This window comes from Phoca vitulina, unplaced genomic scaffold, assembly GCF_004348235.1.
Source record: "Phoca vitulina isolate PV1807 unplaced genomic scaffold, GSC_HSeal_1.0 scaffold20, whole genome shotgun sequence".
Classification (NCBI taxonomy): domain Eukaryota; kingdom Metazoa; phylum Chordata; class Mammalia; order Carnivora; family Phocidae; genus Phoca; species Phoca vitulina.
The window spans coordinates 10,701,034-10,728,590 of record NW_022589723.1 but is presented as its reverse complement, the minus strand read 5'-3'; the positions used below and the strand labels follow the sequence as shown (position 1 = coordinate 10,728,590).

Sequence of the window (27,557 nt, the reverse complement as noted above, 5' to 3'; positions counted from 1 at the left end):
CTTTAAACACCAAAATGTTAATAATGGTTGTTGTGGATAATATGAGCGATTTTTATTTTATGTGTTTCCTGCATTTTCCCTATTTGCTACAATCTGTTGTTTTTGTAATTATCACCTGATAAATATGACTCATAAATAGGAAGAACCTTTTAAGAAAGAACCTCAAACTCCATCTAAAATTATCTTATGATAGAATATAAGTGGAAGACAGTTTGGAAAATTGAAATAAGATTGAAAATGATCAATATGCCTTTATTTTCATAATTTACTTTCTAATTCATGATAACTAATTCCTCAAAACTTTACCTCTTAAAAATATAGAGGAAATAAGACTTAACCATGTTGGATCATGCTTTTTACAAAACTGATTAAAGTTTTAGATTTTATAATTACTTTATTCAGACATACACATCTCAGAATTCAGCCTTTTAAAACCTATAATTCAGTGTTTTGTATAGTATATTCACAAGTTGTGCAACCACCAATCAGGATCTAATTCCATCACCCCAGAAAGTCACTGTTTTGAATATGGCAAAGCCATTAGCGGTCACTTTTCTTTCCACCCTTGTCCCAGCCCTAGGCAACCACTATTCTGTCTACGAATTTGGCTGTTCTATTCATTTTTATATAAATCGAATCATGCAGTTTGTGGTCTTGTGTCTGGCTTCTTTCACAATTTAAAACTCTGTCTTAACTTTTACTTCCTTCTTGTGCAGAACCTTAAGATCAGTCAGAGGTGAGTGATTAGGGCCTTCTCAGGCCTCTCTTAGGTGTATGTGTATAGCTCCGCATATATGTGCACAAATCTGCATGTGTTTGTAGCCTTGTAGATTTTCAGGAATATTTTGGAGCTTTTCAAAGCCCCTATGGTCATCTCATTTCCAGTTTTTCCTTTTAAGTTTTTAGTCAGCCTCTTGATAGCCCAGCCTACTAACATCAGCTGCGGGGACAGTTGTGATCTATCACAGTTGCTGCTGAGTGCCTTTGACAGTGTCCTGAGTATAGGATCCTTTCCACTGAATGAGGCTGGATTAGGTCATATAAAAGATAAGACCTGGGAAAGGAGCTTTTCAGCACCTGCCAGACAGTTTTAGGGCATCTCCAAACTTGTTCTGTTTTTTCCAGTGGCTGCCAAACTGCTGTTTTTCACAGCCGTTACAGTTGCGAGAACTTTGGTTTTAAGGTGCTTGGAAGAGGGAGATGGGATTAGGATGAACAAAAACACCACAGGCTTGCTTTTCTTAATGAGACCCAACTGTTTTTCTTAAGGTAACACATTTAGGGTTGGCGCAAGTCTTTAGCTAATTTCTGGACTTGCAGAAATGTTGATTTAGATAATTTTTGCCCGTGTTCTTGTTGCTTTTAGGGATGAGTGCATTTTCAGAGGTCCTCATTCTGCCATTCTGGAAGTGTCCCCACTTTTCCTGCCCTGACTTATAGTTTATAGAATTTTAACCTAAAGATGAGTTTGGCACTGCAGAACTCATTACATTTTTTTTCTTTTTAACAATGTTGGTTTTTTTCTTATTGCTAATCTGTTCAAAAATTTAGAAAACATACATAAATGCAAAGAAAATAATTATCTGTAATACTACCACACACTGATAGAGTTTAAATATATTTACTTTATAGTCTTTTGTCTCTGAGCATGCTTATATTTATTTAATAATGGGAATCCTACAATTTATATTATGTTGTAACTTTTTTTTTTAGCTTGGCAGTGTAACATGGACCTCCTTCCAGTTTAGTAAATATCGTTATGACATCATAATTTAAGTCACTGCAGAGTATTTTATTGTATGAATACATTGCATTTGTTAGCAAACTATCTGTTGTTAGACATTTATGTGTTTCATTATTTTGCAATTTTAAACAGCACTTCAGTGATTAATTTTGAAGATTTAAAAAAATTTTTATATTCTGATTTCAAAAGACTTCCATGTTGGCAGACATGTTGCTTATATAACTTAAAAGTAAAAATCCCTTGTAATTTTATTTTCTAGCAGTTGGTGTGATTACACAGAACACATGCATTTGACCAAAGTGAGATCATATTATATATCCTGCTATATAATTTTTTGTTTTCACTTAATAGATTGGTATATTGAGTGCTATTTTACTTTTTTCATGGTTGCATACTATTTCATTTTACGATGTATTTTGTTTTGTTTCCAAATTTTCACTATTATAGATAAGGTCCCATTCATAATGTGTAGCTGTATCTTTGTGCACATTTTTTTTTTTTTTAAAGTAGGCTTCGCACTGGGGCTTGAACTCAGAACCCTGAGATCAAGACCTAAGTTGAGATCAAGAGTTGAACATGCTTAACTGACTGAGCCACCCAGGCACCCCTGTGCACTTTTATAATATTTTCTTAGCCTAAATTCCTAGAGGTGGAATTGCTAGGTCCAAGTGTATGCACAGTTTATAAGTTTTTTTTTGTATTTTGTCAGTGTGCTCTAGAGAAAAATTGTAGCAATTTATTGTCCCAAGAAAATTGGATTGAGTTTCCCTCTTTGCTCACAAACAATGGCTATTATAATTTAAAACAGATTTTATGCAGTTTGTCAGGTTAAATTGTTGTAAATTGTATTTTTAAAAAATTACTGTTGAAGCCAAACATTTGTTTCGTGTATAGCATACTTTTATTTTTTTAAAGATTTTGTATTTATTTTTAAATAATCTCTACACCCAACAATGGGCTTGAACTCACAACCCCAAGATCAAGAGTCACATGCTACACCAACTGAGTCAGCCAGGCTGCCCCTGTGCAGAGCATACTTTTAAATTCTACTCAAGGCTTGAGCCCTGTTCCTAGTGATTAAAGCTGGCTGAAAGATGACCCTGTTGAATATCACAAGTAATATTTAGAGATATTTAGTCAGATTATAATAAAAAGTCAGAGATTTATCTGTCCTTTGATCATTCTACCTGAAAATTGGGCCTAAGAGAATACTTTAATAATCCTTTATTTATTCATTCATTCATTCATTCATTTATTTAAAAAGATCTTATTTACTGGAGATCGAGAACGAGCAGGGGGAGAGGGAGAAGCAGGTTCAGGGAGACCGACATGGGGCTTGATCCCAGCACGCTGGGATCATGGCCTGAGCTGAAGGCAGATGCTTAACCAACTGAGCCCCCCAGGCGGCCCTGATAATCCTATTTAAAGGGCAATCACAAGTTCAGCACTATCCCCTTTTATTAAAGCTCTCAGAAAACATGTTTTTTAGACAAAGGGGCCTTTCTCTGTCCTTTTTTCCTAAGAAGATTTAATGTCTTTATTAATTCAGTTTTATGGTTTGATTTAAGCAGTAATGTGATATATTTACCACTGTAATGTTTTTTAAATTAGTATATTTTCTTTTTTAGAGCAGCTTTAGATTCATAACAAAATAGAGCAAAAGGCAGGGTTCCCACATAACTCCTCCACAAACGCACACTCAGAGTCCCCCACCATCCCCATCTTGCACCAGCCAGTGTGGCACATTTGTTACAATTGATGAATCAGCATTGACACATTGTTACCAACCAAAGTCCATAGTTAACATAAGTGTTAGTTCCTTTTGTTGTATAGTGTTTTTAATCAAATGTAAAATGACAGATAAACACCATTATAATATAGAGAATAGTTTCATTGCCCTAAAAATCCTCAGTGCTCCCTCCATTTAGTCATCTCTCCCTTCAAGCCCCGGGCAGTCATTGATTTTTTTCCTTAAAGATTTATTTATTTGAGAGAGTGGGATGGGGGGGACAGAGAGAAAGGGTAAGAGAATCTCAAGCTGACTTCCCGCTGAGTGTGGAGCCCCACGTGGGGCTCAATCTCATGACCCTGAGATCATGACCTGAGCTGAAATCAAGAATCAGATGCTTAACTGACTGAGCCACCCAGGTGCCCCTGATTGATTTTTGTTGTTGTTGTTTTCTTTTACTGTCTCCATAGTTTTGCATTTTCCAGGATGTCTTGTAGTTGGAATTGTGTGATATATAGCCTTTTCAGATTGGCTTCTTTCGCTTAGTATTTTGAGTTTAAGGTTTCTCCATGCGTTCTCATTGCTTGATAATTCATTTCTTTTTAGTGCTAAATAATATTCCATTACTTGAATGTACCACAGTTTATTTTATCCATTCACCTCTTAAAGGACAATTATGAAGGAGCTAATAATAGTACCTATCATATGTGGTTTTTGTGAGGATTAAGGACTATAATAAATGTAAACCTGTGAGAAGAGTGCTGGGCATATCTTTTAAGATTCTTAATTGGTATTATGTTCTCAGTATTCTGAACTAGACTTGTCAAAGCTTGGTTACCAAGACAAAACTTGGCATATGGTTATTTTTACAGGCTCAAAATATGTATATCCCAGAGTTAGATAAAATTAGTACCAGAGCAGCTTATTACGCCAAATTAAGTTTTATTGGTTAACGCACATGTAAGTTCAGGGAAGGTTCAGTTAATTATGGGTAAAGGGGGGCGCCTGGATGGCTCAGATAGTTAAGCGTCTGCCTTCGGCTCAGGTCATGATCCCAGGGTCCTGGGATCGAGTCCCACATCGGGCTTCCTGCTAGGCAGGGAGCCTGCTTCTCCCTCTGCCTCTGCCTCTCTCTCTCTCTCTCTGACTCTCATGAATAAATAAATAAAATATTTAAAAAAAAAAGAATTATGGGTAAAGGACATGATGTACCTATAACTTTGAAGCTTTAAATTTTTCTCATAAATTGCTCCTTAATTTTGTCAGAAAGGGGCCTTTAGGCAGAGATAAATCACTATGTGATTCAGCATGGCATTTACGTTCTTAAGTTACTAAGATAACCTAGTAAATGTATTATAGCTGTAGAATCATTTAATCTACTTTGACACTTTGGATTTGTATCGTGGAATATAATTTTTGAACTCTTGTTTTGGCTTTTTCTTGGGTTGTAGGATAATTTGAACATTTGAGAAAACCTGTGGCTCCACAGGAAAACACATAAATATGTAAAATCTGTTATTCATGTTGAGGGGTTTCATAGATCAATGAAGCTTACCCAAAGGTGTTTGGGTAAAAGTTTCTTTTAATTTTAAGACCAGAAGGTAATAAATTGTAAGTCTAAGTAGCAATACCTCCTTTCACACAAGGAAGAGGCCAGTAATTTTCTGTGTTTATCTCCTTAATCTTTGTGTTTTAGTCTCGTGGTTGTGAAGGTCCATAGTCCATCTAGCAAGTATGGCAACAAATCTTTTGAAGGCTTTTTGCTTGGGCTATGTATAAACTGACTGGCCTTGGAACAGATTCTTCCCAGGTGACTAGTTTTGTAAACATGGAGGCTGTTCCCTCCACTTCCTTTATTATGAGGGACAGTGATTCCACATAGACTAGCCATGATTAAATTTTTTTTTTAAAGATTTTTTATTTATTTTTGGCAGAGAGAGTTTACAAGCAGGGGAAGCAGCAGGCAGAGGGAGAGGGAGAAGCAGGCTCCCTGCTTTTTATCAAATGCTGAGCAGGGAGCCTGATGTGGCAGGGAGCTCAGTAGGGAGCCCGATGTGGGACCCTGGGATCATGACCTGAGCCAAAGGCAGACACTTAACCATCTGAGCCACCCAGGTGCCCCAATGATTAAATTTTTGATAAATATGTGAGTCCTTTTCAGTAGAAATTCTGGTAGTCTTGAGAATGACATTGAACAAAGGGAATTAAATTCAGGAGTTAGTGTTTATAATATAATTCACTGTCAACATGGGCGTTTTTGTTTTGAGGTGATTTAAATCTCCTTACTTTATCTGTGTAATATATAACCAAGTATCCTAGCATGGCTTAATGAAACAGATTCAATTTAGTAATTTTTAGCTGAGGTTTTCCTTGTAAAAAAAAAAAATATGTTTATATGTGATTTTTGTGCATAACAAGATATAAAATGTCCTGTCTTTCAGTAATTTGTAGTCTAACATACTTTATTGTATGCACTGTAGGCCTGTTTGTTTTGTTGTGCCTACTCTTTTAATGAATGAAAGTGAAGAACTCAGCTGTGTTTCTGGGCACATTCCAGAAGACAATTTTCATATTAACATGTGCTCTTAGTTCTTAAGATTTGTAGATTGATGTCTTTTTTTTTTTCCTCCAGGCAATGCATGATCCACTGAAAACTTGGCAAGATGCACCATACATTTTTATTGTACATATTGGCATTTCCTCCTCAAAGGAATCCTCAAAAGAGAATTCACTTAGTAATCTTTTTACCAGTGAGTACATTTTGTTCCTTTTTACCATTCATCTTATCTAGTTGTGTCATGCGTGATGGGTAGTGTAAAATTGCTTTAATGGAGGGAATAATTAAGAATGTTGTGAGGGTGCCTGGGTAGCTCAGTCCGTTAAGGGTCCTGGGATCGAGCCCCCCGTCGGGCTCCTTGCTCAGCAGGGAGCCTGCTTCTCTGCCTGCTGCTCCCCCTGCTTGTGCACTCTTTCCCTCTCTCTCTAGCAAATGAATAAATAAAATCTTAAAAAAAAAAAAGAACGTGTGTTGTGTACCAGACACAGTCTTAGGCACTTCACTTACGCTTTCTTGTTATGTATTATAGATACCAGACTTCATTTTCCCTTCATTTGATCTTCATACTTTTAAGATTCATAATTGGTATTATGTTCTCAGTATTCTGAACTAGACTTGTCAAAACTTGGTTACCAAGTCAAAACTTGGAAATTTTTCAATTAATTGACTTTGGTAATTTTTAGTGTCTCAGTTTTTCTTAGTATTCTCCTTTCTGCTCTTACCCAGTTCCTGGAATCATCTCTTACTTGGAATTTCGTGGTCACTTAACTAACCAGTCTTATTTTCTGTAGTTTCTTTTTTTTTGTTTCTTCCTACTTGTAGTTTTCTTCCCTCCCCTCCTTTCTGGAGTAGAATATTGAATGAAACGATGATGACCATCCTTATCTTGCTCCTGACTTTATTGTCTCTCTTGGCACATTTCACCATTAATTATGTTCACTGTGGACTTTTCAGAATATTCTGTGTTTGGTTAAGGATGTTTCTTTATTTTCCTCATTTACTAAGTGTGTTTTTCTGCCTTTTTTTTTAGTATGGAGAATGAATGCTAAGTTTTATCAAGTGCTTTGATTGTATTGATTAAAATGATCATATAGATTCCCCCACTAATCTGTTTATTGTTGCATTATATTAACCGATTTTTCTAATGTTAAACCATTCTTGGGGGCACCTGGGTGGCTCAGTTAGTTAAGTGTCTGCCTTCAGCCCAGGTCCCTGGGATCGAGCCCAGTGTTGGGTTCCCTCCTCAGCGGGGACTCTGCTTCTCCTTCTCCCTCTGCCCCTTTCTTGCTCGTGTTCCCTCTCTCTCTCTCAAATAAACTAAATAAAATCTTAAAAAAAAATTTAAAAAACCCATTCTTGAATTTCTGAGATGCCAGTATTTGGTCTTGATACACAAACACACACTCATATACATATATACATAGCTGACTTCTGTTTTATAGGATTTTATTTGGAAGTTTTGTTCATAGTAAGATTGGCCTATAATTTTCTTTTCTCATACTGTCATCTATAGGTTTTGGCATCCAGGTTATGCTGGTCTTACTCAATGAATTGGAGAATGTCCCCTATTTATAAAATTCTGTGGAGTAGTTTTTGTATGGGTAGGATTACCCATTTTTTGAATGTTTTGTAGAACTTACGATAGTGTTTTGGCCTGATGTTCTTTTTTTCCCTCCCTTACATAGATTTTAATGATTGATTAATTTTCTTTAATAGTAATAAGTTTTTTTAGTTATTCTGTTTTTACTTGAGTCGATGTTTTTTTTTGTTTTTGAGAAACTGTCCTGTCATTCAAGATTTCAGATTTTATTGGCATAAAGTTATGAATAGTACTTCTTTACCAAAAAATCTGTATCTGCAGCTTTTTTCATTCTTAATATTGCTTTTATCTTCCCTTTTAACTTCTTAAAAAAATCTTTGTAGAATTGTATTTTGCTCTATTTTTGTCCCAGTGAACCAGCTTTTGTTAGTTTTCCCAACTGTATCTTTCTTTTCTATTTCATTATTTCTTTTGACTTAATTTAAAAAAAATTTTTTTTATAGATTGTTGCATTGAATGCTTTTAATTCCCAATCCAGAAATGGGTTTTATGCTCTATAGTTCTATGGGATATAGCAGTTCTAGGTAAACCAGCAGGTGGCCCTGCACAGTTTCTGGACCCAAGATGTATATGTATCCTGTATTTTTAGGCCCATAGCTTTCTAAAGAGTAATAGTCTAACGCAGTAGTTGCCAACATTTACTTTCAACCTTCTTTCTTTGAAAAGGATGGAAAAGAAGCCCTATTCCATTCCACTTCAGCCTCTTCATGCATCAAATCTGGCTCTGCTCCTCCTTTTCCTTAGAATCCTACTAGTTTTGGTGATCCCAGAGGAAATGCACTCCCAACTACCATAGCTTGCTTTTCAGGCCCAGAGTCAAACATGACCATAGCTTCAGCCTCTTAAACTGTTCTGAGCTTTTGTTCAGTTTTGATATTTGGAGGTATTTATCTTGTTTTTGAACTTATGTCCTTATTTTGTTTTGTTTTATCCATCTGTTTGGAGCTAAGAAGAAGGTACTTTATTTTTATTTATTTCTTTTTAAAAGATTTTATTTATTTATTAGAGCAAGCACGAGAGAGAAAGCACGAGTTGGGGGCGGTGGAGGGGAGAGGCAGAAGCAGACTCCCTGCTGAGCAGGGACCCCAATGCAGGACTCGATCCCAGGATCCAGGGATCATAACCTGAGCCAAAGGCAGATGCTTAACCGACTGAGCCACCCAGGTGCCCCAAGAAGAAGGTACTTTAAAGCATGGACTTAACTATGCCATGTGAAATTCCTAGAATTCTCTGGAACAGTTTTATCATCTTTTTTGCCTTCATTAAGACCTTGATGTCTCCCCATTGCCTGTAAAATGTCCACCTTGTACAGCAAGGCTTATAAAACTCTGCAGCTTGTCCCAGTTTACCTTTTGCTACTAGGTGCAGTCTCAGACTACATGTTCTTTAAATATATATCATGCATTTTCACACCTGTCTTTGTTCATGTTATTTCTTCTGCCCAGATGGCTTTTTACTTGTTCTGGGAAATACACACTTACCCTTCTAGGTCTGGCTCAGAGGGGCAGTTCTCTGTCTTGCTTTCCTACTTTCTCTCCCTTCTAGCAGGTAATCCACTAGATGGTGGAAGACATCTTATTCATCTTTTTATCTCCTCTGTTTTCTGTAGTGTGTGTCACATAGTAAGTGCTTAGTAAATGTATTTTATATGTTAACATAGAGCAAGGGTTAGCCAAATTTTCTTAAAGAGCCAGATAATAAATGTTGTCTACTACACCTACCCAACTCTGCCATTGTTGTGTGAATGCAACCATAGATAATATGTAAGTGAATGGATGTGGCTGTTTTCCAATGAAACTTTATTTATAAAAAGTGGGCGACCAAATTTGCCCATGTGCTGTATTTTGCTGACCCCTGACGTAGAATAAGCAAAGGATATATAAATATTCACTAATTATTTGATTTGCTGTTTTATTAAATTAAGAAGGTATAGGTTTAATAACCAGTGTGCTTAAAGTTTTTATGATTGCTATTATGGGGTGCTCCTTTTGTTCATACGAATGTTGGACCTGGTTTACTTTTTTGTTGTTGTTGTTGGTTTACTTTTAATAATGGCATGTCTTTTTTGCTTGGTAAAAACTAGGAAATTTTTGTAGAATAGGCAATTATTAGTCTGTCTTCACAGACTAACACTTCTCACATAAGTATCAAATCAGACCTAAAATAGCTTTATCAATTACAATTTTAAAAGTCATAGTTTTGCTTCAGTAAGGCAAATCTGTCTTTCAGATTCTTGTTATTAAATACTTTGTAAAAATAAACCACTTTGTTGTTATTAAGTATTTTCTGAAAAGGAGGGGTGCCTGGGTGGCTCAGTCAGTTAAGTGGCTACCTTCGGCTCAGGTCATGATCCAATGGTCCTGGGATCTAGCCCCACGTCGGGCTCCCTGCTCAGTGGGGAGCCTGCTTCTCCCTCTCCCACTCCCCCTGCTTGTTTTTGCTCTCTCTCTCTCTCTCTCTGTCAAATAAATAAAAATCTTAAAAAAAAAGTATTTTCTGCAAATGATACATTAATGTAGCAAAGTCACATAAAATTGAAGTAGGTAAATAAAGTAATAAATAGGAAAATATAGGTAGGGATAGATAGAAGACAAAGAGGGTAGCAAAATGAAGGAATGAAATCCTTTATTTTTCAAAGCACATTAATGATGTGTTGTAAGAAAAAGTATGTATGAAATGTGTTTGGAATTTAGAGGAGCTGGGCTGTGGTTCCAGTTGGGGTTTGTGGAGGAAATACCTTCAATCTAGTCTTTACAGGATGTGTGTCTGGGAACTGGGAGCAGAGGCAGGGAGGCCTGTGCAGGACACAGCATGAACCATGAGAACACCTCAGGAATTTCAGAGTGCTCTATAAATGTATTAATCACCAGAATTGAAATGGTTAAAAGTAAATAACCCGATGGACTTTTCATTAATTTCATCAGACGAATTTTATGCAATGTTTTTGTTTAATTTCTGCATCCTTTACATTAATTCTGAGGACTGTGTTTTGACAGTGACTGTTGAAGTGAAGGGTCCTTATGAATACCTCACGCTTGAAGAATATCCCTTGATGATTGTAAGTGGACTTACATTCTTAACCTTAACATTACATGAGTTTAGCTTGAAAGATTGTCCATGTTTTGTGGCAATATTTTTCTTTAAAGAATTGTTCCTGAACAGTTCAGAAAAGACTGCTTTGTAGTTTCGTACTTCTTACTAAAATATGACCTTGAGAGTGTCAGTGAATCACTCTGTACCTCATCTCATCTGTAGAATGAAGAGGTTGATGACTTGAGGAATTTCAGAATTGGAAAGTACCTCAAAGATAATTTCAGATCACACATTCTTTCTAGAATCCAGAGTGGGGCACTTCTTACCACCCTGTAGTTTCTGATCGCATTTAAAGTAACTAAATGATGACACCTAGGTCGTGTGTATGTCTGTGTCCATGGGAATAGTCTTACTCTGTTTTCAGATTTCCTTTGTTCATTTCTTTCTTCTTTTGCCTTTCATAGTTTTCCCACATTGTGTTTCATTGCCTTCAGATGTATCCTAACCCTGCCATGTCTTTTTTTCCTCTTTAGTGTTCTCTTCATTTATGTAATGAAAAGGCACTTTTAATGCAGAAGAACAGTTACTCTTAATGATAGGTCCTTAGGTAGTTTCTCTCTGTGCAAGAGGAGATAATTTTTTTGTGGTAGTATTGAACTTCAAAGAAATAAAATAATTATTCTTAAAGTAGGAGGTAGAATACGTATTTTTTTATATAGTTTAAGACTATGTATTAATTCTAAATTGGCTCTTGGCCCTAATCCTCCTTTTTATTTCTTACCCATTTGGATGACAGTTTTTCATGGTGATGTGTATTGTATATGTCCTGTTTGGTGTTCTGTGGCTGGCGTGGTCTGCCTGCTATTGGAGAGATCTCCTAAGAATTCAGTTTTGGATTGGTGCTGTCATCTTCCTGGGAATGCTTGAGAAAGCTGTCTTCTATGCAGAATTTCAGAACATCCGATACAAAGGAGAATCAGGTATGTAACCAAAAAATGTTTCCCCGTCTGTGAATGATCGGCAGGTAAGACGTGAGTTTTCCTCAGGTCAACAGTCATTAAGTGGGTTTAACTTTTCAGTTACTTAATTATTATTAAGTAATAATAAGCTAAGCATAATCACTATGATTGTAACTTTTGTTTTTAATCTCATAACTTATGGGTTCAGTGATTTAAGAGTGATTGTACTGAAATACATCCACACAAGTTACAACAGTAGTGGCCATTTTGGGTAAGATTATCACCATCATTGAATCTCAATTGCCATTGATTTTTAAGGCACCATTATTATATTATACCCCTAAGGAGGGAAATAAATACTACCAACTTAATAGTAAGATGTCATTGATGATAAGACCTACTATGATTTCAGAGATTTTAAAATATAAGGGAGAAGTGCCTCTAAGAATTGGTAAAATATAGTAATACCAAGAAAATAGGAGGGTGCTTATGGTTCACTAAAGTAAACAGGTAATGACAGAAATTATATTGTACTGAAGTTTTTTGTGATTAGCTTTGGCTCTCTCTCCTCAGACCATTTAATTGTTAATGGTTATTGTTGTAAGATTACTGATTAGAGCTTTCCCTATCTTTGAAAAGGCTTGAAAATAGTAGATGTGAAAATAATTTGAAAACTGCATGTGTTTGTGTTTTGTGCTTTTCAGTGTATATATATTTTTTCAATGTGTATTCCCCAGTTTTTAAAAATGGGGGAAAAGTTCCGTAGGTGTTATAAACTGTCCATGTAGGTGAGGTATTCTGTTGAGGTTTTAGTGAAGTGGGGTTGGGGAGGGAAGGTGATTTGAGTGCACCCAGATTGCTATTCACATGAGCAAGGTAAGTGAAATCAGCTTCTGTACTTACAAGAATTGCAGGAGAGGTATTTTTCTTTGAACAGGACTAATTCCAATGGTTATTCTGAAGAGCATTAGTTATCTAGATCCACATTCTGGTTCTGGAGTCACGCCTTTTCCCAAACCTAGATTATAGCACTCTTTCCCTCTTTCTTCTTTTTCATAGTTCAAGGTGCCCTGATCCTTGCAGAGCTGCTTTCAGCAGTTAAACGCTCACTGGCTCGAACGCTGGTCATCATAGTCAGCCTGGGATATGGCATAGTTAAGTAAGTATTAACTTTTTATATGGAAAGGACATATTAAAACACTGATTAAATTGAAAGAGTATTGCAGGATCCCATTGTAATTCTGAAAGAATTGATATAAGAAATAGTTCTGCAGTAAGACAGGTATCTAAAATTTTGTAGATTTGCAAAAGCTAGAAAATGTTAAGTGTTTTATTTCATTCACTTCTGAGAACTCGAGCGTATGCAGCAAAGTCTGCAATGTAGTGAATGACATTAAAACATCAAACTTTTAGGGTGAACTTAGTTACTTTTAATCTTCCCAAATGTTTTTGAAATCACATTTTTTATGAGAGTGTTACTCTGAAAGTCTGAAAATTATTATTATTATTTTTTTTTTTTTTAAGATTTAATTATTTATGTGACAGAGACACAGCGAGAGAAGGAACACAAGCAGGGGGAATGGGAGAGGGAGAAGCAGGCTTCCCGCTGAGCGGGGAGCCCCATGCGGGGCTCGATCCCAGGACCCTGAGATCATGACCTGAGCCGAAGGCAGACGCTTAACGACTGAGCCACCCAGGCACCCTTGAAAATTATTATTCAAAAAATATTATTGAGTGCCTTCTACATAATAGACATTGTTCTAGGCGCTGGGTATACAGCAAGTAAACAAAAGACTTGGAGTTTACATTTGTGGAGGGAGGGGACAAAGATAGAAGTAAGTAAATATCTAATATGTCAGTGATAAGTGCTATGGAGCAGATAAAGCAGGGGAACGGTGTAGAGAGTGCTAGGCAAGAAGTGAAGCTTGCAGTTACAAATAGGGTGGCCAAGGAAGTCTTCACTTAGTGACATTTAAGCAGAGATCTCAAGGTGGTGCGGGAACTATATGTATACCTAGAGGAAGAGATGCTAAGATGTGGTCAGATTCTGTATATATTTTGAAGGTAGAGTCAATGGGATTTTCTGGTGGATCAACTGTGTGATGTGAACGAGAAGAGGAATCAAAGATGATGCCAACTGTTTTGGTCTGACCAATGAAAGGATGGAATTTATATATATATGTATTTTAAAGGTTTTATTTATTTATTTGACAGAGAGAGACACAGCGAGAGAGGGAACACAAGCAGGGGGAGTGGGAGAGGGAGAAGCAGGCTTCCCGCCAAGCAGGGAGCACGATGCGGGGCTCGATCCCAGGACTCTGGGATCATGACCTGAGCCGAAGGCAGACGCTTAACGACTGAGCCACCCAGGCGCCCCGAAAGGATGGAATTTATAAGTTCAGGAGCATCTTAGGTGGAATAAGTTTGGAGTAGAGGCAAGATTAGGAGTTCAGTTAGATAACCAAATGGGGCAATAAAGGGGAGAGAGTAGGATAGAGATATGAATTTGGGAGTCATCAGAATATAGCTGTTTACTTAAAGCCATGAGAGTGGGATGCAATCACTGGGGAAGTAAGTGTATATAGACAAGAGGTCAAGGGATGGAGCCCTTGAACATTTTCAGTTATTTAGAATTCATTGAGATGAAACAGAATTAGAGGAATTTGAGAAGGACTGTTGTGGTGAGAGGTAAACCCAAAGACTGTTTCACGGAGGGAATGATTGTGTCCAGAGGGTTAAATGATGACTATTGGGTTGAACTACATGGAAGATATAAGTGACCTTAATAAGATGGTGTTGATGAAGTGCTAGGATAAAAGCTTGAGTCGAGTGATTTCAAGAAAGAATAGAAGCAGAGGAATTGGAACTAGCCAGGTATAGACAATTATTTCAAGGAGTCTTGCTTTAAGTGGTATTAAAGAAATGGGTTTTAATTTTTTAAATTTATTCATTTAAAGGAGTTTTGTTTTCAGTGGGATTAGGGGAATGGGGTGGGTTTCATTTTTTAAATTGTTTAATTCATTTAACAAATATTTGAATGCCTCCTATATGCCAGGGCGTGGCCTAGGTTTCTAAGGTAACCAGTGGGGAGAAAAATCCTTGCCCATATGGAGCTTTGCTAGCATATGACAAAAAATATAAGAACAAATATTACTTAGACGTAAGTAGACATGATTTATGGCAGTGCATCTCAAACTTATAGTGCACTAATGAATCACCTGGAGATCTTGTTAAAATGCAGATTCTGATTGAATGGCATTTTGAATGTCAAGGATTCAAGACTTTCTTCAAGCAGAAGGTGCTTGAAAGACTTCATATTTTGTTGGATTCTGAGCTTACAAATGTACAGTTTATCTAATGAGTTGCAATAGGGTATTTGCTTATATTTGTTAAAACTTCTAGATTTGATAATGGTATTGTGGTTATGTTTTTAAAAAGTCCTTATTGGTTAAAAACATAGGCTGAAATATATACAAATAAAAGGTATGCTATCTAGGATTTGCTTGAAGATAATATGGGAGGATAGGAAGTGGATGGGGTTTGCATGAGGCACAGTTGGCTATAGCTTAGTGATTATTGGAACTGGATGATGGGTATAGAGGGGTTCATTATACCATTGAATGTTTCAGAATTCTCTATTAAAGAGTTTTTTGTTTTTTTTTTAATATAGTAACTAGGGACCAGATCTAAAGTTCTAGTATTAGCTTGGTTTAAGACCATATGTTCTTTTGAGTTTTTTTTTTCTCATGTGGATCAAGTATGTCTGACTTACCTCTGTTAAGCTGTTGGCCTGTATTTTAATTAACGTGAGTTGCTATTACTTATTTTGGAGTTTGTGACATTGGTACTCAACTCTTTCTTTGCTTCCTGTTTAGGCCTCGCCTTGGAGTCACTCTTCACAAAGTTGTGGTAGCAGGAGCCCTCTATCTTTTGTTCTCTGGCATGGAAGGGGTCCTCAGAGTTACTGGGGTCAGTACTGCTTAATCTAAGTGTTGTATATGGTCAGTTCAGATACATTGTTTTTGTCTTGAGAGGGTGAATTGGAAATGTCTGTGGGCTTCTTTACTTTTTCTTCTAAATCACCTTTAACTCTGATTTTCAAAATGTATGTACAATTCAAATTTTCTTTTTAATCTGTTAGAACTTTATAAGTTCAATGTGTGACCAGGAATGAATGCTTTCCCACCTGTCCCCAAATTGCTACTTACTCATTTCCTCCTCCCAGAAAGTGGGCTCTCATTCTTGTATTAAGTGGCAAAGATTGTAATCTTGCTCAATAATCTACTTTTTTCAAGATTTATTTGTTTATTTGAGAGAGAGTGCATGCGTGCACGCTTGTTGGGGAGGGGCAGAGGGAGAGGGAGAGAGAATCCCATGCAGACTCCGCTGAGCTTGGAGCCTGATATGGGGCTCCATCTCACAACCCTGAGATTAGGACCTGAGCCAAAACCAAGTGTCAGATGCTCAACCGACTGCGCCACCCAGGCGCCCTCTATTTTTTGTTTTAAAGTGAGAGTACTCTTTGCTTAACCAGCACTTGGGTTTCAAAGGCTTTTCTAAAATGCAGCTAATTGTTTCACATCATTCTTGAGAAATTATAAAATCATGCCCTTTGTCAGGGAGGGAAACCAAAGCACTAAATAAAAATGATAAAGCAATTTATCTTAAAGCTGGATTAATGTGAAGAACTGGTCATTCCAGTAGTTACTTATTTAAAAGTCACTCTCAGTAATCACCCATTAGATTCAAGGTGGTAAATGCTGTAAACTTGACTTACTGAGCTCAATAAGTTTTGTAATAAATTGCCCCTTAAATAAAACATTTTATGGATACATATTTGTTTTTCAGATCACACTGTCCTCTATGTGATTTCCTTCAACTTTTAGCAACTTTAACCCTCTGTCAATTTCATTTTCTGTCTGCTGCTGTAGTATTTTTCTTATCCCTTGGCTCTGTTTGTAAACCTGGCCCTCTCAGCAATTGATGCCTGTATTATTTTATGGATATCCTTTCAATAATGCCCTGGTGTTTGGGTAATCACGGTTATATAAATAGCACCTTATATATATAAACTCGTGAAACAAGCAGCATAGTTTTTGGGACAGATATTTGCCTTACATTTTATTTTGGGGTGTGCTCCTATTTGTAGAATTATATTGTATTACAATTCTGGAAATTAAAATTGTGTATTAATGCTGCAGTACTTTGAAATATGAGAAGGTTCTTATTAGACTTGTAGCCAAAATCACAATGATGGGAGATGATAGGATGGGATGGGGGCTTGTAACACCACGACTTTTCAGTGTGGTCACTTCTTAACATGGACGACCTTACTTGCCATGCTAGGAGCTCTGTGGTGGTTGCCTTGTATGAGTTAGCAGCATGTTTTATTGTATTGAGATTGTGATCAGTAGTTTGTATGAAATGCTTATAGCTGTGTATTCTGTGTGATCGATTGTCAGAAGGGAAGAATGATGTAGGTACAAAGTATTATTCCTTATTTTCTTTCAGTTCGAATGCAGAATCATTATAGATGATTATGTAAATGCAGAGTCATTTGCTGGTTTCTTCTCTGTGCTCTCTAGACATCTCTTTTTCACCACCTCTTTTTCTTTGTCTGCAGGCCCAGACTGATCTTGCTTCCTTGGCCTTTATCCCCTTGGCTTTCCTAGACACTGCCCTGTGCTGGTGGATATCCTTCTCATTGGCTTGTTTGATGGCGGTCCATTTTCTCCTTGGAGTTGGGTTTCCATTGATCTTTCTGCAAATGGTTTTTGCCAGTTTCGTTGATTACTCCTTACTTTGGGGAATAGGGTATTTTCAGTCTAACAACCTGGGGGCTCAGGTAAGCAGTTATTTTGTTTTTAATTTTAAAAATTTCATCAAGAGTTGGTGACTGCAGACTGAGAATAAGATAAAAGCTTCTGGCCTTTTTTTAAATGAGTATTTCACTTTGATTTTGGATTTATTTGTGTACCTCACTTAGTGTTAGAATCACTGGCTGCTGTGGTCCTACTGTTGCTTTCAGCTTCGGCAGTTCTTAAATGCTTTTAAAATTATGTAAATATTTTGATTCTTAAAATATGGTTTCAGGAACTATACTATTTGAGGTTGTTTGAAAAATTCTAAGTAGATTGAGCAGATTTTAACCCTTACAGGATAAGTGTTTTATACCCTCATTCAAAAGCGAGTTGGGATTATTTGAAGACTTTACTCTTTGAAATAAATCTTACTTCATTTACAGGAAAAGTCAACCAGCAGCTAACAAACAAGTTTCTATTTGAATAATCTTTTCTTCCTGCTTTTCAAGAGTAAACATTTGCTTATTTAGGGACTTGGCCTGTTGGATGAAGGATTCAGGTTTTTGGACTTTTATCTTTTGGAGATTTTTAAAAATTTATTTTGGTTTTTGTGTTATTTGGTCCTATGTACAATTGTTCAGTATTATTGTCCTGATGAACTGTGACTATTATAAAAGGCTGAGTGTAAATAAAATAGTAATTTTGTGAATTTGAGGGGATTTTCGTGTATCAAAAATGTTTGAAATTGAAATGTCCTGCATCCAAATGGCCAAAGCTTTTCTAGGTCACTATCTTTGTGAATCTCTACTATGCATATTGAGAGGAGTAGGGAGAGAGACTGGACCATACAAGAAGATGACCCAATAATTAGGTAGCAGTGAGGGCTCTGTTAAAGGGCATGAATGAGCTCCAGCTCACTTGCTTTCATATCTGCCCCTCATTCTGAAAGTTGAACATAAGATAGCAGATAATTGCCTATAGTAGTCATTAGATCTCCCCTATCTTTGTGCAGCAGTTTATACTTGAGATAATGACTTGAAAGTAGAGAGTTGTTGCTTTTAGAGCCTAACTGCCTGGGATTCTCAGGCAATTGTAATTGTCTGGTCCTTTTAATTCAGGATAGCTCAGTGATGGCAGGTTCCTCCTTAGCATGGCACAAAGGGACTGAGTGTAGAACTCTGGGAGGTTGTAGGCATGAATGTAAGACTCTAGACTGGATTAGCTAGAACAGTGAGAACAGAGCCACTGCCTTACAAGAAGAAAGGAGATGATGCTAACTCCTGTTGTTTTGCCTCTTACTCATTTTTATTTCATTTTCTTCCATTTGCTTCTTTTTCTTTGTTTCTCTAGAAAGTTTCCTATCTTTATTTCTCCTTTATATTTTTCCTCTCTTCTTTTTTCTTGTCTTTTGTATTCTCATTTTATCCTGGTTCTGACCTCTCTTTAAGTGTCATTGAAAATGAAGACTTTCTTACTAATCATGGTGGGCCTGGAGTGTTTGTAAAGTTGAGAGTGAGAGCTGTAAGGCCTGGCGTCCATGGCTCTGTCAGTATGACCCCAGATCCTTAAAGAAATGTAAGGATTAATTTACTAGCTTACTGTTTTTACTGAATGTTGATTTCCTTGACCTGCAAACACATATTTATTAGCTTGACTCAAACAATGAAGCTGTTAAAACTTCGGAGGAACATTGTAAAACTCTCTTTGTACCGACATTTTACCAACACGCTTATCTTGGCAGTGGCAGGTAAGTCGGGGACTTGCTTCCTGCTGTTTAAATGCATTTCCTTTAGAACAAAGATTCTTAACCTGAGAGGCCAGAGATGGGCTTTCTAAAATTACATAGAAAGTTTTGTGCGTTTCACTTAGGGAAGGGGTCTTTCACTTTTGTCAAGTTCTTGAAGGGGTCTTTGGTTCAAAAAAGTTTGACAACCACTTATTTTAATAGCTGGAAATTGATTACATGTAATTTTAACTCTTGGTATATCCCTTTCCTATCTCCATTCTGAGACTTTTTTTTTTGAGGCAAGTTAGCATTAGTGTCATATAGCATTCAGATTTCTTTTAGAAGACATTAATATTTGCTTATTTGGTTTTATTGAAATAAATACAGAATTTTATATAGATTTTGGATCAGTGTATGTTGCTATTATATTGCCTTTACATATGTCATTAAACATGCATAACATATACGTTATGCATATACATTAGGGTAGACTATAGCCCACATAGGCTAATTTGCCTGCCTTTTGGCTTGTGTACCAGGATTAGGGAGGTCTGGCCTATGATTGGGACCAATAATTCTGTTTGTCTTACAGAAAGAACCTTTTTTTCCATCTAACCAGGCAAAGAAATATTAACGTTTAGTTACTAAAGATGAAGAAAGGGAAAACAATCATATTATTGATAATGCTGGAAAAAGACATGTTTCTAATACCTTCTTTTCCACTTCTGAGGGTTGCCAAAGTAGCCAGATGATAAATAAAACTATTCTTTAAGTACAGAAAGGGTTGGCAAGAGTACGCATTGTGTGCCTTGCTTATAGCAGTTAAGTAAATTTGTGTTGAATAAACGTGTTAAAATAAATGAGAGAGAATGATTGTGATATATTGGGAGTTAGGGATGTGTGGGATTCCACTTGATGAGAATCAGATAAATAATTAGGGATATAAACTAACATTCATACTCTGACCAGGTTTTTCATTTCCTGTTAGCATCTATTGTGTTTATCATCTGGACAACCATGAAGTTCAGGATAGTGACTTGTCAGTCGGTGAGTTATAAGCACATGCATTTATGAATAGTGTACTGTTTTATACATACACAGTGATGTTAATGACAGTGGTAAGGTTCACACCTTTTAAGAAATTAGGGCTAGCTCCACTCTGAGGGTTAGAAATGCTTTCCTCCTCCTAAGTATTCTGTATTATCACAGAGCTTGGTATGGTAGGTTTGTTTTGTGGGTTTTTTGGCAGACAGTGGGAGAGAAAGGACTGACTATATATCCCAGTATTGGGGAGAACATTATAAAGGATATCACAGTTTTTCATAACCCAGTCTTGCCTTAACTAAAAATTATTAACAAGAAGTCCAGAGTCCTAAACGTTATGTATGAATAATGCTAATCTGAGCAGAAGCCATGTACTTAAGATAGGAGCACAGAGACTGCCCAGTAGCATTTCTTTGGAAGCTAGAGCTAAGCTGTTAAAAATAAATAACAAAAATGAAAACTATAAAAAGTAACAACATGTTACTTTCTCTTACCCTGTATAAAAATCCTTCCCTAAAGATTCTCAGAGCTATAATGAAGCATTAATAAAGTGCTCCATTCAGTTGTGCCTTTTCTTTAGCAACAATAAACACTACCAGGGAAGAAACAGTGTTCATTTATTTTTTATTCCTAGCACTTAGCACAGTGCCTAGCACATAGCAGGCTCCTAGTAAATGTAAGTTGAAGGAATAAATAATTGATTCTTGTTCTATGCCAAGGACTTTGTGAAGAGTTAAGATTATGTATAAAAATGTACTTCTCCCCCTTTTGGTAGGATTGGCGGGAGCTTTGGGTAGATGACGCCATCTGGCGGTTGCTGTTCTCCATGATCCTCTTCGTCATCATGGTTCTCTGGCGACCATCTGCAAACAACCAGAGGTTCTTGGACACTTCTTATTTATATCGCTAACCATTGAATGGCCATGTCATCTGTTAGGGGTGATTGAATGGGTGACAGTGTCATGGCTGTGTCATATAGTGTAAAGAATATTCACTGAGGGGCACCTGGGTGGCTCAGTCAGTTAAGTGGCTGCCTTTGGCTCAGGTCATGATCCCAGCATCCTGGGATCAAGCCCCACGTTGGGCTCCCTGCTCAGTGGAGAGTCTGCTTCCCCCTCTCCCTCTGCCTGCCTCTCTGCCTACTTGCACTCTCTCTGTCAAATAAATAAATAAAATTAAAAAAAAAAAAAAAATTCACTGGGTCTGGAATTCAGTGAATGGGTTCCTGTCCAGCTCTCCTATTTGCATCGTGAGTTTTGTCATGGTGCCTCTTTTCACTAGCCTGGGCCTTAGTTTCCTCTTCATATAATGAGAGGGAATTGAACCACCTGATATGAGGTATTTTTAAGTTCTGACATCTGATAATATGTATGTATATGAATAAAGAAGGGAAGTAGATAGATAGTGATACTTATAATGAGAGTCTCACCTGTCCAGTGTCAGGAAGGAAAGAACAATTTTTATAGCCAGTAGCCCAGCTCACTTCATAACAATAGGGTAAAGTGAAAATTTATGTGACAGACTTTGGAATTAAAAATTTATATGTGAATTTGCTTTGTTCAGCTATTGGCAAATCTCAATTATTTAGGAATTGGCTGTCTTTCTTTTGTGTACATCCATGTCTTTGGCATGCCCTCCCCTTTGTGTTTAGACAGTTAAGAGCTTATATTACCCACCCATATTACCAAGGAGGAAAAGGATGAGGCAGCATAACTGAACAGCTAATTTTATAATCAGACATACCAATAAAAGGCTTAGAAAATAAGTGATACCATTTTATCCCATGAAAGTAGCCTTTTTATTATACATTTAATGTTTGTGTTCTTTAAAAAAAGCCAAAAAAAAGAAAAATAGAGTAGGCTTGGGACTGTTGGGGTGAAGGGTATGCACATTTGTAATTTTTAAAGTATTAAAGTCAGATTGCATTAAAAAAAAACCTGAAACAAATTGCATATGTACTAACAGTTGTACAAGAGGAGTTCTCTTCCCTCCTATATCCCCATTATTTAATTTTTGCACATCTGGTAGAGGAGATATTCACTGTTATTTTAAAAATGTTGCATTTAAGGCTGAATTACTTTTTATGGCTTTTATGTGTTTACTGGTCATTTAGTTCTCCTGTCAATCAGTTTTTAATATCTGAATTTTTTTTTTATCAGCTTGTTGATCATTTTTGTATTGATTTGTAGGAATTCCTTATATATTTTAGATTCCAGTATTTTTTTTTTCCAGAAGAGATGCATTTTAATGACGAAAGCATTAGTGAATTTTTTCATACATAACCTTTGTGGTATTAAATATGTACTGTCAAATACATACATCCAACCGGATAAGACTGTAATTATTTTGTCATGAAAAAGCTGTTATTTCAAAGGCTTTTAAAAAGGCAAAAATGGTAAAATTACTCAGAAAAAGATACTTAGGAGTGAATGGTATCAGAGTCACATTGGCTGAAGAAGGAAAATAACAACAAACTTTTAAACCATCTTAACATAAACCTCACTGCAAATATACAGTTCTTTTGAACACAGCACATGGAAAGGAGAATAACCTCAAAGGCATTATGGCTTACTTCTCTGGCATATTAAAGAACAAGTTTGGCTAAAGTTTCTTGAATTATAAAATTCTCTGATGAACTCCCCTAGATTATGTGCAGCTTTTCACTTTTAAAAGGTCATATAAAAAGATATAAGTCAGTTTCCAGCAGAGTTAACATTGGTCCATAACAAAAATTTCCTTCAGGTTATTTTAAAATACTAACATAAGAAAATTCTAGTTTAAAAAGAATTTCAAACCAATAGTAGGCATTAAAAAATAGTCATAGGGCCGGTTAATTTTCTAAACCCAAACAAACCAAAAAACCTTTCTTCCCCTCAAAACAGCAATGGGACAGTGGCTCCAAAATATTTGTTTTTTTCCTACAAAAACCAGTTTACCACCTTCTGGAATCCCAGCCCAGGAACCAGCCTGTGAATGTGGCCGGCTCATGGCCCTGCTTTACGATGACAATTGGCGTCCTCTTTGTCTCTTCCAGAAGGATCTGTCTCAAGATACATTTTGGCAGACTTCAGAGATTCTGTTCTCTCAACTTCATTGGCATCTTTGCCGACCCAAATAAAAATCTGTTCCCAAGCATCTAGTAACATGACATCATCTTCTGCTAAATCATCCTGGGTGAACTCTCCTGGAACCTCTTCAATCCTGCTCTCGTCCTCTCTCTCTCTCTTTCTCTCTCAAATAAATAAAATCTTAAAAAAAAAGATTTAGAAAATTATTTGTTTCATCATCTATCACAAGCTGATGGAATCTTATCTGGGAAGCACAGTGCTGACTACGAACATGGCCCCTGAATGCCTCAGGGAGGCTACAGGCAGTCAGACCTAGATTCCAGTATTTTGTTCTAAGCATTCCAGGTATTTTCTTCTAGTTGTTGATTATCTTTGGACATTTTAATGGTGTTTTTGGTCATAGAAAAACTTGAAAGTATGGAGTCAAATTTGTCTTTTTTTTTTTCCCTTCATGTATGTGTATTTTGTGTCTTGTTTAAGAAACTTTTTCCTGGCTTGAGGTGAAGTCTAAAGTTATTCTATAATTTTTTTCAAAATTTCACAGTTGAACTTTTATTCATCAAGAATTGTTTGACTGTGGGTTCTCTGTTTTTCTTCTATCCCTCTGATCCTGCATCAGTAGTATGCTTATCTTAGTTTCCTCTTACGTCTTGGTATATGCCCTCCCCCCTTAATATTCTTTTAAAAAAAAAATCCATTGTTATTAGGTCTTTGCTCTTTAATGAAATGTTTAGCTTGTTTGTTTAATTCTAGGAAAACCTTTATTGGGTTTTGATTGGAATTGAATTAATAGGTTAAGTAGAGATATTACACATATTTTTTCCATCCTTGAATATGGTATTGCTCTCCCAATTTTAGTCCTGTGCTTTAGTTATGTTTTATAACTTTTATTGAAGTATTTAAAAAATGTTATGCCTCTTATGGATGTACCCCACCCCCTTTTTTTTTAAAGATTTTATTTGTCAGTGGGAGAGAGAGCACAAAGCAGGGAGAGCAGCAGGCAGAGGGAGAAGCAGGCTCCTCTCTGAGCAAGGAGCCAGATGAGGGACTCGATCCCAGGACCCTGGGATCATGACCTGAGCTGAAGGCAGATGCTTAACCAATGGAGCCACCCAGGCGTCCCTGGATGCACCCTTTTCAAATAATACGTGTGGCTTTGGCAAAAATGTAGGAATGCTATTGATTTTTTTTTTTTTTTTTAATTTTAAGTAGGTTCCATGCCTAATGTGGGACTTGAACTCATGACCCTGAGATCAAGAGTCACATGCTCTGTTGGACTGAGCCAGCCAGGAGCCTTTGAATGCTATTGATTTTTATATATTTATCATACCCATCAACCCTCCTACATTGTCTTCTTAGTTTTTTTTTTTTTAAGATTTTATTTATTTGTTAGAGAAAGAGCGAGCAAGAGAGTGCAACCATAAGCAGGGAGAGTAGCAGGCAGAGGGAGAAGCAGGTTCCCTGCTGAGCAAGGAGTCTGATGTGGGACTCGATCCCAGGACCCTGGGATCATGACCCCAGCTGAAGGTAGACGCCCAACTGATGAGCCACCCAGGTGTCTCTGTCTTCTTAATTCTGATAATTTCTAGGTTTTCCAAGTAGATTGATTGTTACCAAAAGTAGTAACAATGTTATTCCTTCTTTTCCAAATAATACTGCTGCCTCATTGCTGTTTCTTACCTTAGCTAGGCCCTCCTGTATAATACTGAATTGAGGCATTGAGAGTGGGCCTCCTTATCTTATTCTGACTTTAAAATAAGTGCTTCTCAGGTATCATTAACTTTGGCATCTACTGTTAATTTTTGCTAGTTATTCTTTAATAGGTTATGGGTGTGTTCCCTGTTATTCCTAGCTTTTTTTTTTTTTAAGATTTTATTTATTTGAGAGAGAGAGTACAAGCAGGGGGAGGGGCAGAGAGCGAAGCAGGCTTCCCGCTGAACAAGGAGCCTGATGCGGGGCTCCATCCCAGGATCCTGGGATCATGACCTGAGCCAAAGGCAGATGCTTAACCAACTGAGGCACCCAGGCGTCCCTATTCCTAGCTTTTAAAGAGTTATGTTTTGTTTTTTTTAATTCATGAAAGGGAGGTTTAAAAACAAGGTAGAATGAAGATAATAGGCAACAGTAAGTACAGAGTGAGTTCAAAGCTAAAGCTTTCTAAGAATTACTTATCTGGGGGTACCTGGGTGGCTCATTCGGTTGAGTATTCCGACTCTCGGTTTTGGCTTAGGTGGTGATCTCAGGGTCGTGGGATTGAGCCCCATATATGGACTCCATGCTCAGCGGGGAGTCTGCTTGAAAGATTCTCTCCCTCTGCCCCTCCCCCTGCTTTCTTTCTCTCTCTCAAATAAATAAAAATTTAAAAAAATAAGTAAAAGAATTACCTGTCTGGCAGCTGAATCTCTTCAAAGTTGTAAAGGAAAGGTGTTTTAAGATGAGGCCTTCATCTTCTCAGCTCCCCACTTGGAAACTGAGATTTTAAAATTACCTGGTACATAAAAGGTCAGGACTTCTGTCTGAACTCAAAGTCTGAGATTTTAAATTACATAAGTATTTACTTCCCTCTGTGTGATTTTATATGCTTATAAATGCTTACTATGTGTGAGGTATTGTTCTAAGCATTTTTTGAAATGATTTGTTTACTTTTTTCAAAACACCTCTGTGAGTAGAGTTTCATTATCCCCATTTTCAGATGAGAAAACTGAGGCACAGAGAGTAAGTAACTTGTCTCAAGTCATAAGTAGTACGTGGTTGAGCCTGCACTCATCAGTGTGATGCTGTCCTGCTTCTCTTGCTCGTTTAGGCAATCAAGTGCTTCTCTGAAGGGGAAGAATTATTTTGCTTTCACTGAAATAATTTTATGAATGACTCATTGCAGTTTCAGTAGTAAGGCCTGTAAAATCTAGTTAGTGGAGCATTTTTTGTACTTTTCTAAGGTTTTTCCTTCTGTTCTATCTTTGTTCGGTCAGGTTTGCCTTTTCACCGTTGTCTGAGGAAGAGGAAGAGGATGAACAAAAAGAACCTATGCTAAAAGAAAGCTTTGGTAGTGTTAAAATTTTATTTGTGCTTTAAATATTATTTTCTGTTTTTTAGAAATAGAGTAGAGCAAGTATAACGGTTTGTGAGTATCCAAATCAGGATACTTGGATATAGTTTATTATTTTACAGTCGTTTTACAGTTGTGTCTCAGTTTGGTCTGTGGTGTATTAGGGGACAGCAAAAATAAGGGTATAAATTTTCAGGTAAAGCTGTGGTAAATTCAGTAAATAATTGCACATTAAATGTCCAGTTTGCTTACCAGAGGAGCTGAAAATCTGGCTTTGAACTTCCTAGCATAAAGATGGAGAAACATTGTTATATAATTCAGTTTCAGTAAACTTAATGTTGTGAATTCATGTTTGAAATCATTGCTGGTCTATTAATATACTTAACCCATCTACTTTGTTTTCCCTTTACAGAAGGAATGAAAATGAGAAGTACTAAACAAGAACCAAATGGAAATAGTAAAGTAAACAAAGCGGTAAGTAATTATGTACAGGCCTTAATGATTTTTTAAATCTGTGCTCTAACTAAGCTTGCTTTATAAAAAGATCTTTTAATATATATTACATTTACATTTTTAAAAACAGCAAGTGATTCTAAGACCTAGTAATTTTTAACTAGATGGTTTGCTATTGTGTCCTGAAAAGGTACCAGACTAGTCTGATGGTTCTTTTTTTTTTTTAAGATTTTATTTATTTGTCAGAGAGAGAGAGCACAAGCAGGGGGAGCGGCAGGCAGAGGTAGAAGCAGGCTCCCTGCTGAGCAAGGAACTCAATGTGGGACTCGATCCCAGGACCCTGGGATCATGACCTGAGCCAAAGGCAGACGCTTAACTGACTGAGCCACCCAGGCAGGCGTCCCTAGTCTGATGGTTCTATTTAATTGTTTTCATTAGTGCAAGTTATAGCCCTTTTAATAACCTAAGGTGTTTTTTGTAGTAAAGATCAAGATTTTTTTTTTTTTTTGAAGATTTTATTTATTTATTTGAGAGAGAGAGACCCAGTGAGAGAGGGAACACAAGCAGGGGGATTGGGAGAGGGAGAAGCAGGCTTCCTGCTGAGCAGGGAGCCCTATGTGGGGCTCGATCCCAGGACCCTGGAATCATGACCTGAGCCAAAGGCAGACACTTAATGACTGACCACCCAGGCACCCCCAAGATTTTTTTTCATTCAGCAGTTTTTTGTTTTGTTTTGTTTTAAAACGTTACATGCAGTCTACATTAAGGGCTTTAGAATTAAACTCACTTTTAAGGAG

General features: G+C 36.9%; 1 protein-coding gene across 2 annotated transcripts in view; it reads left to right on the top strand.

Annotated features, from left to right (window-relative positions):
- TMEM87A (transmembrane protein 87A) overlaps positions 1–27,557 on the top strand; it is a 46,299-nt gene that overhangs the window by 11,936 nt on the left and 6,806 nt on the right. For both annotated transcript variants that reach the window (XM_032417890.1, XM_032417889.1), the window contains exons 7-17: positions 6,106–6,223; positions 10,627–10,688; positions 11,460–11,643; positions 12,682–12,781; positions 15,498–15,591; positions 17,246–17,314; positions 19,062–19,170; positions 20,138–20,196; positions 20,969–21,072; positions 26,231–26,304; positions 26,720–26,781. In XM_032417890.1, coding sequence (XP_032273781.1) covers positions 6,106–6,223; positions 10,627–10,688; positions 11,460–11,643; positions 12,682–12,781; positions 15,498–15,591; positions 17,246–17,314; positions 19,062–19,170; positions 20,138–20,196; positions 20,969–21,072; positions 26,231–26,304; positions 26,720–26,781 — 1,035 coding nt within the window. The remainder of the gene's footprint in view (positions 1–6,105; positions 6,224–10,626; positions 10,689–11,459; positions 11,644–12,681; positions 12,782–15,497; positions 15,592–17,245; positions 17,315–19,061; positions 19,171–20,137; positions 20,197–20,968; positions 21,073–26,230; positions 26,305–26,719; positions 26,782–27,557) is intronic.